This window comes from Tachysurus fulvidraco, chromosome 22, assembly GCF_022655615.1.
Source record: "Tachysurus fulvidraco isolate hzauxx_2018 chromosome 22, HZAU_PFXX_2.0, whole genome shotgun sequence".
In the NCBI taxonomy this organism is placed as follows: domain Eukaryota; kingdom Metazoa; phylum Chordata; class Actinopteri; order Siluriformes; family Bagridae; genus Tachysurus; species Tachysurus fulvidraco.
In genome coordinates, this window is record NC_062539.1 from 3485840 (window position 1) to 3498339 (window position 12500).

At 39.7% G+C, this 12500-nt stretch overlaps 1 protein-coding gene across 1 annotated transcript in view; it reads right to left on the reverse strand.

Moving 5' to 3' along the window:
* cntnap2b (contactin associated protein 2b) overlaps positions 1 to 12500 on the reverse strand; it is a 36369-nt gene that overhangs the window by 6247 nt on the left and 17622 nt on the right. The window contains exons 3-15 of the mRNA XM_047806749.1: positions 12298 to 12491; positions 11591 to 11738; positions 10006 to 10209; positions 8721 to 8905; positions 6826 to 6969; positions 5467 to 5725; positions 3990 to 4139; positions 3699 to 3861; positions 2705 to 2811; positions 2224 to 2343; positions 1956 to 2074; positions 1757 to 1841; positions 569 to 727 (exon numbers count right to left, since the gene is read on the reverse strand). Of these exons, the coding sequence (XP_047662705.1) occupies positions 569 to 727; positions 1757 to 1841; positions 1956 to 2074; positions 2224 to 2343; positions 2705 to 2811; positions 3699 to 3861; positions 3990 to 4139; positions 5467 to 5725; positions 6826 to 6969; positions 8721 to 8905; positions 10006 to 10209; positions 11591 to 11738; positions 12298 to 12491 (2037 nt within the window). The remainder of the gene's footprint in view (positions 1 to 568; positions 728 to 1756; positions 1842 to 1955; positions 2075 to 2223; positions 2344 to 2704; positions 2812 to 3698; positions 3862 to 3989; positions 4140 to 5466; positions 5726 to 6825; positions 6970 to 8720; positions 8906 to 10005; positions 10210 to 11590; positions 11739 to 12297; positions 12492 to 12500) is intronic.

Sequence of the window (12500 nt, forward strand, 5' to 3'; positions counted from 1 at the left end):
CCTGGAGACTCTCAATTGACTGGAGGCACAAGGTTTGCAAACAGTAACAGTAACCAGTAGTTATATGTGTCTCAAAAATGAAAATGTAACCTAAAAAAAAACTTTCTTAAATACATTTTTTTCTCTCACAAATAAATTAACCCTTAATTGTTAATTAAGAAATTTGTTTAAACATTTTACAATTTTTAAATTCTGTCTAATTTTGTTTCAAAAATGTGCGGCTGTAAACAAATTAAATGAAATAAAAAGTTTGAAAATAAAACTTTTAAAAGACCAAAAACTGTTTGTTTAACATTTAGGGAAAATCTATTATGTAAATCAATTCAATTTTAATATTCAGTAGAACATTTTAACATAAAAGCAGATGTGTCAAGCTAGGGTTATCAATGATATTTTAAAAAAATAGATTTTTTATTATTATATTATATAATATAAGGATTGTGATGTTTCACAATATTGATGTTACCATTATATCACTCAGAACTACTGTAACACTATACGTGCGTTATCAGAATTGACCTTTGACCTCTTGCATGTGTCAACAGCCTGAGTAAACTTCTCACGTCTCACCAATGTCTCTGGTCAGCATCGCAGTTGCAGTAGAAGTTCGGGTCGGTGCAGTTACGCTCGATGCCGCAGGCGCATTTCTGGATTCCCGGCCCTGAGCCGCCCCAGTAGAAGTGTTTCTCGTTCCCGCGGCCGACCCACCAGGTGTACGGGGGGCCGTCTAACCGAACGACAAAGTGCACAGAGGTTAAAAACAAATGATACAATTGTAGGAGCAATGGATTGTAATTAAGCACTAACACATTATTGTTTCCATGGTAACAAAATGGCTCCACAATGGCACTCAATAACAAGCTAAGTGCATTTGTAGGCTGGGCAAAGTTGGCTCAGATGTCCAGTTTATAGAGTTAAAGGGCCTCCAGATGTACAGGAAGAATGTAAAATGCAATGTCACACACACACACACACACACACACACACACACACACACACACACACACACACACACACACACACACACACACACACACACACACACACACAATACAACCAAAGTGTTTAGGTAACGTTAAAATTTCCGTGCCCTCGTTTCTTCACAGCAGTTTGATTAATGTTTGTGTCGTGGAATCACCTTCACAAGAACTCTAAGTAGGTGAAGAGAACAGCTAGCAGTTTAGTGCTGAATGTTGCACATTTGTCACTCAACATTCATGAAATCAGGATAAGTTAGCGCAAAGAGTAAAGAATACCCATAATGCACTTTGACAATTGTAGGAAATAAGAAGAAGTACATCCTCTGTCTGTCTGACTGAGAGAGTAGAGGATCTGCACACACACACACACACACACACACACACACACACACACACACACACACACACACACACACACACACACACACACACACACACACACACACACACACACACACACACACACACAAGCATACACACACACACACACACACCCACATATACACACACACACACACACACATACACACACAGACAGATACACAAACACACACACATACACACACACACACACACAAACACACACAGGCACACACATACACACTCAAACACACAAGCATATGCATACACACACACATACACCACCCACCACACACAAACACACAAACAGACACACACACACACACAAACAGACAGACAGACACACACCTACACAAACACACATACATGCACACAGACACCCACACACACACACACAGCATACACACACACACTACCTGGTGAGTTTAGGAGGCGGGACTTTTGGCACTTGTAGGCTATGTACTGCTCACAGTGCTCTGCATTGCTGGTGATGATGTTTATCTAGAAAAGACAAGATCCATACACACCGTTTTTAGAACACACTCTAACCTCAGTGCTACAATAAAACACCTCCCTTAATGTCAGTGTTGTTTCTGTAAGAAGGAAGAAAATCACCTGCTCTGTAGACACGTTGTAACCGAGTTTCAGTACCGTTCCCTGTTCAGGAGCAGATGCAGAGGTCACTCTGATCTCAAACGGCAGATTGTTGGTAAGCATCATCCATACTTTATCACCTGGAATGTGAACACACACACACACACACACACACACACACACACACACACACACACACACACACACACACACACAATACACATTAGATTATACTGTAGAAAATTTCTATCTGAATTTACTGTACAGGACAGAGCACTGCTCTCTTCACCCGTCATGTTGCAGGTGACTTTAAAGGGTTCGAGGGGTCCACTCCCATCCGGATCGATCCAGTATGAGTCTGAGCGTCGGCCCAGGTGCTTGTACTCCTCACACGACTGCTCGTAGATCGCTGCATGAAAGCAGAAGTAAGCACAATATTATATACACACACACACACACACACATAATAACAGCTACATCAGTTTATTTCTGTATTATGTTGATCAGCTAAATTTAGAAGGAAAGGAAAAGAAAGCAAGGACAAAACACCTTAAAGAAGTCGCAGGAATACTGCACGCTTGCAATCCCTTAGCGCTACACACTACTGAACGAACTAATCAGCAAATCCATTACACCCCAGGACAGAACGGGATCATTACAAGAAGGGTGCATGAGTCAAAGATAAGAAAACAAGCATACAGTACTAATGTATAATAACGGTCTGCAGGACAGTGTGTAGTGATTAGTGATGATGTAATTGACAGTCGTACGTGTGTAGCAGGTCGCTCCGGTGTATCCGGTTCCATCGCAGGAGCATTTAAACACGTCTGCGGTCTGAGAACAGCGGCCTCCGTGCTCACAGGGGTTCGGGACGCACCTGCAGAGTAGCGAGGTCAGCTTTTCAATCGACACACACACACATGCTTACAAGACACGCATTAGAACAGACCTTAGTGCAAGATTGTATATGGCAAGAATATACTATATATAATATAGGGATTAAGGTTGTTTATATATTTATATAAATGTTGCAGGCTTTTATAATAAGTAATCACCTACAAGGTGGCACGATGACCCAGTATTCTGTTTAGCCGGCATTTAAAATCACCCAAGGGAAATATTTCATATGTGACAAGCCCTAATGTTTCTACCGTTTCATCATCTATCGCTTAGAGCAGGTGAGCTTCATTTCCCACATCAAACTAATAACACACAACTGTTCGACATCAAAAAATCCAATTTTTACGGTGTATAATTTTTGACAAGCTGTCGCAGGCACTTAAAGCTAACGTCGCGTCCTCAAACGACCCGTAGCTCTGTAGCTGTCGTGATGATGAACGAGTACGCAGGTATATATACTGGATCGGTACGGCCCACATTCTGCCCCACATGCCAGGCCCACATTTCCCGGCTGAGATGCACTGTGGGAGTTGTAACTCTGAAACCCTGTACAGTAAAAGCACTTTTAGATCAACAGGCTGGTCTGAGCTGATCCCGAGCAGCCCTTGGCGGTGGGGCTCAACAAACACGGACGACTTTAGTAAAAGTAAGCCGGCATTGAAGAGGAGCTCCTGCTGAGCCGAATCGAGGAAATGACAAAGTACAAAGTCAAAGCCAAAGACCAGAAATTTCCTTCAGTCGTGTAAATCCTCGCTGTGTACGTCTTAAATCTAGCACAGTTCTGATCTACTAATTTGATTGGAGGTAACTTACATATTAATCTCTCTAACTAAATAAAAAATACAAAACAAGCACTTAATATACCTGTCGATGATGGCACACATGTCCAGACTGACATTCTCAAAACTTCCCAAAATTCCCTGCTCTACAGCGTGAAGGTCCATTAGCTTCTCGTCCACGTGGATGAGCTGCATGCAGCCGTGGAAGGAACGCTGAGACGGTGAGAGATCCGTCCTTGGAAAATAGCCTGTGTATGGAAACACTTACTTACTTAACTTGATTTAACTGGGAATCGTTTAACTCAGAAAAGCACAACATGAAAGTCATTATATTTTTACAGCGTTGTGAGCAGACGGTTATGTAAAACACAATGACCTCCAAAGTAATATTCTCCCTCAGCTCGTATCTGGATGGGGAGAGTGGTTCTGACAGACGACATCTCGTCACCGTTGATGGTGAGCATCGCAAAGGTCTCCAGAGCCAGGAAGCGAACGCTGTGCCACTGGCCGTCGTTGAGACCTGAACCTGAGCGAGAAAGAAAAGATTCCAATCAAATACCCAAAACTGTATTTATCCATCGGATCTTTACATCTGTAGCCCTGATATTCTGGAGGAACAGCTGGATGGGTTTTGATCCGTATTGACCTGGTCTGGGTCGAGACGGATCCTGGAAAAAATGTGACAGAAATCCATACAGAAGGATGCATATTTACACCTAGACTCATTATTTGCATATTTACACCTAACATGGCACGTGAACACTTCAAGAAGCATGGCGCAGAGCACTACTGGGATCTGGCTCTGAGCAAGAGTGTGCTGGAGACAGCCGATGACCGAGAGACAGGGCGAGCGAGTGTGTGTAACATGTGTGTGTGTGATGATCTGCACTGCTGCTATTCTTGGATATTGGGTTCTTGTGGTCATAGCAGGACATTTGGGAATCTAGTGCATGGACGCTTTTCTCCTGGGACTTCTACAGAACGTTGAAGACGGCTGCCTTGGTTTCACAGACACAAGAATCCTTTACATTTGTTTAATAATGATTCTTAAATGGTTCTATGAAGAACCTTAAACATCCATGGAAATTTTCTAAACAGTTAAAATAAAGGTGTCAGGAAAAAACAAAAATAATAGAACTTATAGTTTTTCTTAGTGCCATTTTTCTTACGGCATTTTATAGTCTAAAGAACCGTATGTGCAATTTAAATGTTACATAGAACCAAACACCCTGACAAAGAACCATTGAAGAACCTTTTTTATTTTTAAGAGCTGAAAGATGCTTTATAGTCCAAAATGACGAGTCTAAGAAACAAAAAGTTGTTATTTTACACACTATTAACTGAAAGGCTCTTTGTGAAACAAAAATACTTCTTCTATAACATCGTTGTGTTTATGTTCATGTTTTTTTTTTCTCCATGTGGAATGTCCCAGGATGGGAATCAACGGTTCAGCGATCGAATCTGCAGCGATCGGATCTCCACACAAACAATAACCCCGAGCTCAGGAGTGAATCAGGAAGCATGGAGTTGTGATGCATTAATGCTGCACCAACAATGCTGCAGCCTTAACTACCAGTTTAGGTGTAAAAAGGGCGGCATTATACAGTATTACCTCAAACGGCACAGTTCAGTGCTTCGGTATTATATAATATATTGTCTAATATATCGGTATATACTCTGGACTCTTGTAGGTTTAATAAAAAATAATTAATGAACTGATTATGCATGAGTGCATAAGTATGCGACTGTAAGTAGAACAGGGACATTTAATAGTGTTTATTAAATCCTGTGGGGATCTGAGGTCTATTTTTTAAAAAAAAAGCTCCGAAGATAGAGTATCTCTGTGTAGTTACCTGAGGAGATGTCTACCCGTGTGTTCTTTCCCTGTGAGATATAGATGTGCACCACCACTTTGCCCTCCACCAGGCTGATCTCCACTCCCCCGGGCATCAGTGCAGTGAACATCAGGAGGCCGCTAGGGCTCCACGTACGAAACTGCAGGCTCACGTCCACGGTGTCTGCGTCAACGCGGCCCTTCAGCTGCAGAGTGCTGCTGGAGTTAAAGAAGGCTGGGAACGTGGGCGAGGATCCGCATGTGTACGTCAGGTTACGCTGAGAATCAATATACAGGGAGATGTTACAGTAATCTGATCACTCAGAAGGTGATGATTCAGCTTCTATAACAGCAGCTCTGACAGTCAGTCTGGTTATGAGCTAAATCACAGGTTTATATCAATCAGTCCCTCTAGGATTAATGCCTGATTTTGCATCTCTTTTTTATAGAAAACTCCTTGTTTTTTGAAATCACAAGCGAACGATTCTCCTAACAGTGAAGACCCATTCATATGTAATGACCTTCTGTGAGAGCTGTACTCACGTTCCACACACCTGAATGGACTTATGATGTCACACGACACAACACGTCATTTTGAAGAGTGTAAACTCTTTCGATTGACTTATCGTTTCTCTAGCAACAGCTAACACAGGGACTTTCATGTCGAGTAAGAAATGTTTTATTTAACATTTAAAGAAGGAGTCTCCAGTTTCAGTGTCTCTTTATGTATCATTATATTTGTCTTATATTAACTTAAATACAAATTCTCAAAATATCTCTTGGGTTCAAAAATGCACATCCATCTACCTTTCTCTCTCTCTCTCTTTCTCTCTCTCTCTCTCTTTCTCTCTCTCTCTCTCTCTCTCTCTCTCTCTCTCTCTCTCTCTCTCACACACACACACACACACACACACACACACTCTGTTGATGCTGATGAGAAACAACTGTTTATACTTTAGCTGAACATGAACTTCTCACTCACTTATTCAATATAAAAAAAAAAAATCAGGACAACATCCTATAAAAAATCAGGACAACACCGTTCTTTTATTTTTTCCTTCATTGCTGTGGTACAAGGAACGAAATTCTTCAAAGCACAGTTACTGAAAAATAAACAAAGCTAGTACGTATCATTGATTATAATCTGAAGTGTTTAGTTCCACTACAAAGCTACTGACTTGCATCAAATTACTCTTAGCATAACTGGAGCAATCAAAATAACCAACTCATCAGTTTACTGCTTACACTAATAAGTTGTTCACTACAAAACATCAGTCTACAGAATCTCTGTAGGAACCGAGGAACCACTAACTGAGCATCTCAACCCAGCATGAACCTCCCCAAAAGTGAAAAAGCCTCATTCGAAAGAAAGCCTTACAAAGCTGGATGTGTCGACTCTTTTCCTTCGTGCGAGGTTGGTGATGTTGTCACCGTTGTAGTGGATGTCCTCCATGCAGCCGATGAAGTTCTGTGGAGCTCCTGAGCTGGGCTTGGCTGATGCAGGCATTCCTCCAAAGCTGATCTGCGAACAGATGATACACATCTCCTCTTGTTACTACACAAAAACAAAGGTTTTAAACCAAATCCTGTCTGCTGTGGCTCTCATCAGATTACATGTAGGATATGTTGTAAAAAGAAATCAGTTATGTTGTTAGAAATATGACATGTTTACCTCATAATGACAAGATGCATCAGTTAGATGTTTAGATGTATAAGAAGATGTTTCTTTAATAGTAATGAAATACAGATCTTGTAATAATGACATTTTTCCTTGTAATGGTTTTTAATGCAAATGAGATAAATATCCCATGAAAATGAGACGCTTTCTAAAAATCTTGACATGCATATCTTGTAACGATGAGATATTTTCTCATAGTAATGTCTCACAATATGAAGATGTTTTTCTTCTGAGATAAAATCACAAAAGGCTTTCTCATAATAATGAGTATTGTTTTTTGTGATGAAACGATGCTTTCTAATAGAAATGAGATAATTATCCCATAAAAATTAGATCTGCAACTGTAACAAGATAGATGTCTCATTACAGTGCAATGTGTTCTTGCAATAACGAGATGTTTCTAATAGTAATGAGATAAATGACTTCTAAAAATGAGACTTTTTTTGTAACATGATGCTTTCTAATAGAAATGATATATAGTATAAAAATGACGATAAAATAAGACAATGTATGTTCTAATAATAAAGAGATAAATGTCTCATAAAAATGAGATGTTTGACTGTAACAAGATACAAGTCTCATTACAATAAGTGTTTTTTCTTTTAATAACATGATGCTTTCTAATAACAATGAGATAAATATCTAAAAAAGATTAAATGCTTTTCTTGAGATACACGTCTCACATCAAAGGAGATGTTTTGTTGGTCTCTAATAACAATGAGGTATTTAGAATCATCAGAATAGCTAAATATTTTGTCATGATAATGAAATGTGTCTTGTAATGACAAGATGTTAGAGATAAATTACTGAGAAAAAGGTCTCATAAAATGAGCTTTGCTTTTCTAAGCAATGAGATAAATATCTCACAACGAGATATTTTCTCGTAATAAAACGATGCTTTTGTTTTTCTCGTAACAAGATGTTTTCCAGTATTATTAGGTACGTATCTAATAATAAGAATAATGAGACGTTTTCTTGTTGCAATGAGATGCTGTTCTTTCAAAAAACTCCATAATGTAGAGGATTGTAGTTAAGGAAGATGGATGAATCTCTGGAAAGTGGAGGGTGTACGCAGGCTGAAAGAGCCCCGTCAAAGCTATAAACCCGGCACTGCTCCAGAGAGTGAAGTGTTTCATTCTGTCAGTCATCATTAATAGGCCCCAGTGAACAATTTAATAGTTGTTGCAATAAGGAACCTCCTTTTGCATCAGGGTAATAATTTAAGAGGACGCTTTGAGCAAGGAGAAGAGAGAAAGTCGCAGTGAGGACGAGCGAAAGAGAAAAGACTGGATTATTATTATTTCTGTATTATCAGGCATATATTCAAATATTCATGCCCTCCCCGCTGCTTGACGTGACTCATGGGACAGGCAGAGGGGCTGCTGTGAGATAGCTGGAGGCTAATTTAAAAATCTGTCCAAAGCCTGCGCCTTCGCCTCTCATAAATGAATAATAATCCCAGGCGACCGCTCAGAAGTACATATAATGATGAAATATCACCTCAGGATTACAAGATGTACTGCTGCTAAGATAATAAGTCAAGAAGTCACAAATATGCACCAAAGCAACAAAGGGAGTGAGCTCGAGTCCCTGACCTCGTAGTCCAGGTCGAGATGGTCAAACTCGCCGTTGGTTCGGAAACTCTGCGTGTGTTCGTCCAGTGTGAAGTTCACGCTGCGGCGGTATCTCTGGATCCGTACGGCGTGCCAGTGGTCATCGTCCAGCAGGCTGCCACTGGACACAGAGGTGTGGCCCTGGATGGAGCCGTACTGATTGCTACCTGGATGAAAAGAAATCAGAGGAAAATGCTAAGCAGCTCAAGTTCATAATAGAAGGACTGATATGATATTCAGAGTAAAAACAAGCAAAAAAAAAAAAACATGTCTAGTTTAGTTGGAGACTATTTTCAGTTCAGGAGTATTCAAGTAGCAAAAACACAGCTACTGGGGTTAGTTGTGCTCCAGCTAGCATATTCATTAGCCAGTTAGCATATTCACAAGCCAGTTAGTATATTTAATATCCAGCTAGCATATTCATTAGCCAGTAAACATATTCACTAGTCTTTTTTTTTTTTTTTTCACTTCACTGGACAGCTTAGCATATTCATTAGCTAAATGTTTTCTGCTTAGCATATGCCAGTTAGCATATCTGGAAGCTGGTTGTTTTACACCTAACATTCACAAGATTTTTTTTTTTCCAAACGTGGCATTCGTACTAGCTAAGTGTTTTACATTTATTCATAAGCTAGTTGCTTTGCAGTTAGCATATTTACAAGCCAGCTATTTTGTAATTATCAGTTAGCTGTTTAACAGTTAGCATATTCACAAGCTAGTTGTTTTACACTTAGCATATTCACTACCTTGTTGTTTTCTAGTTTAACAGAATTCCCTAGCTAGATATATTCCAGTTAGAATCTTCACTACATAGCTGTAATTTTCCCTTAACTAATCTTGTGGAGTTGTTATTTTATTATTCTGAAACTGAAGAAGCCTTTTTAAGGAAAACATATTATCTTATATATGTAACACTTCCTTTAAAGCCCATTTTCATGAATAAATCATCCAAACTCTGCTTATCATTATGTGTAAACATTTCATTAAACTGTTTCATAAAGCTGTAATAAAGCATTTTGAGCAATTCCTTTAAATCTCATAAAAGCCAGTTCAGAAGCCTATTTGGAAGTATTATATCATTTCATATGCAGCCGTGAAAAGCTTGCCTGCATAAATTTTCCCTCTAATGCCAAATTTACCCCACATTCGGCTGGTGGGCAGGTGTTAATTTCCAGCCCTGCTTGTAATAAATTAGTGCTAGGGATACAGTCAGTGCTCGGATTCACAGTTAGCTTGACATGTCAGGATCAGCTCCAGTCCACGTTACCCAGATTGATCTGTAGCAGCAGTTTGGCCCTGCGCAGCTCTAGACTGAGGTAATCGCCCTGCTGTCCCTCTCCATGGAGCAGGAGCCCGTCTCCTTTACTGGTCTTAAACCTCAACGAGATAACGTCCTTCAGGATCTTCATCTTTTTCTGGCGGAAACGGTAGGAGATCACTCCCTGTCCGTCGAAACCAATCACATCGGCCCCTTAAACCAAAAAGGGTTGAAAACATATACATAGAAAGAAAAAGGCTTCAGGGTTCAATTGTCATGTCAAATGTAAAATTTTTTGAATTGATATTGTTTCCCACCAATCGGTGAAAAATTCAGAATGTTAATAAGCCACCGTTAAGCCGTTGTCCTTCATATCCTGTATGCACAATTCTTTCGAGAAGTTGCATCACCAGTAATCAGAACCCAGACAAACTCATTTGTACAGTTTCTCAGTAAAAGTAATGAGCCTCATTTAAAAGTCATTTAACATACATTAACATACATGAACTCTAATTGCCTTGTAGTAACATTTGAGCGTTGTGTTGTTTATCATCCTGACTAGTTAATTGGCACTGCATGACTTATGATGTGTTCAGTAGGTTTTTCAATGATACATTACTGAAAGCAATCAAGCAAAAAAATATTTACTTGGGGTTTAATGCTAAAAAAATCATACAATGTGGAAGTAAGTAATCATATAAATCGTAAATCGTAGCACACGAACATTTTTATGAATGGGAAGGATGGAACATTTACTGTCTCGCTTTAACTAGAGTAAATAGTGTGTCTGTGAACTCATCTATGAGGAAGAGGGAAGAATGCACTTTCTTTGGGATGCAGCAGTTTGAAAAGATCTGCAATGATTGGCGTATGTTTCTCAAAGCACACACTATCCCTCATTTAACTACTGTAGATGTCATCCCATGGATGGGGGAATTTGTGGAGAAAAAAAAAAAAAACATTTTAAAGAAATGAATATTAATAATTCATTTTTAATTCAGTTCAATTTCTTTGTATTGCACTTTTAACTATTCAAATTGTGTCCAAGCAGCTTTACAGAAGTATAGAAACAGAAAAAGTTTTAAAGTTAAAAAGTTTAAAATTAAGTTAATATATATCTCAATTAATTATCCCTAATGAGTCAGACAGAGGCGATGGTGGTGAGGAAAAACTCCCTGAGATGATATGAGGAAGAAACCTTGAGAGGAACCAGACTCAGGAGAAAACCTCATGCTCATTTGGGTGACAGTAATCTAATAATAATAATAATAAAGTAAACGTAATTAATGTCCTTTCTACAACAGTTTGTATTTAAGACAAGGGTTTATATTTGATTAAATCCGATACAACAACCGAAACCTCTGGTATGATGTTCTGAGATATTTCTGGTCTCCTGTATGAAGAGGATCATAAACCGCTGGCTGTCTGAATTCATTTCAAGTATTTGAACCCATTAAACAGCTGAGAGTCAAACTGCCTTTTGTGTTCGATCCTCTGTAGTAAACAATAATTAGAGAAAAAAAGAATAGCTAAACACTGACAAAGAGTCAAGTGTACAAAGGGATAAAACAAGAAAATTCCAGCTTGCACTCACAGTACGCACAGCCGTAGACCTCCACCCTTAACCCCACTCGCCCTTCTGCGCTCCATTCCAACGGGATTATGCGCAGATATCGGGCCACGATGGTATACTGCAGTTCGTGACGCACCACTCGCTCCGAGTTCCAGTTACCTGAAAACGTCTGTGAGATGATAGAAGAGACCCATCAGACACAAACACAAGCTCCTGTTATTGCTTTACTGTCTAAACACATCAATCAGACGACGCACTCCATGCGCCCGGCTCGTGGGACGACGATCCTCCGTTCTAATTTCCTTTCGGTTCATTAGCTGTGAGCAATCGTTGAAAAAGTTTTTTTTTATTTATTATCTCTGAATATTCAGAGTGAGTGATGAGTGCAATAATGCTGAACTTCACTCCTGGACCCTGAGGAGAATCAACTGTTTAGCGTAATAAGTAATAAAGCATGCAGGGAAAAAAGGTAGGAAAGTAAGTAAAGAAAGAGAAAATGAGGCATGACCGGAGTGTGTGTATTATAATGATGGATTTTGTCTTTAGTAATAACGAGGATATTATACAACAGACTTAGGACCTAACAATGGCGGCCTTTACTTCATACCATACCCTTATATACCACCGATGAAAAATACTTGTCCCTTGTGTGCACTTTTCAGATTACTAGCAGCATATAACCCCTTAACAAATGCCTCTAACTTTGGATAGTGTATAAAAATATTAACCCATATGTTGCCGTCCTGCCTATAAGGCTTCCAGTTAGTTGCTGTGTCACTGTAGAGCAGCCGGTACTGTTTAGTCCAGTCAGTGCTGCTGTATCGACCCTGCGTTGCGATGGCTGTGATCTGCTTCCTGCCCCGAAGGTCCACCTGCAGCCATCGATATTCGTCAGAGTCCAGCGGAGACCAGCCTCCGTTTCCTTGTAAAG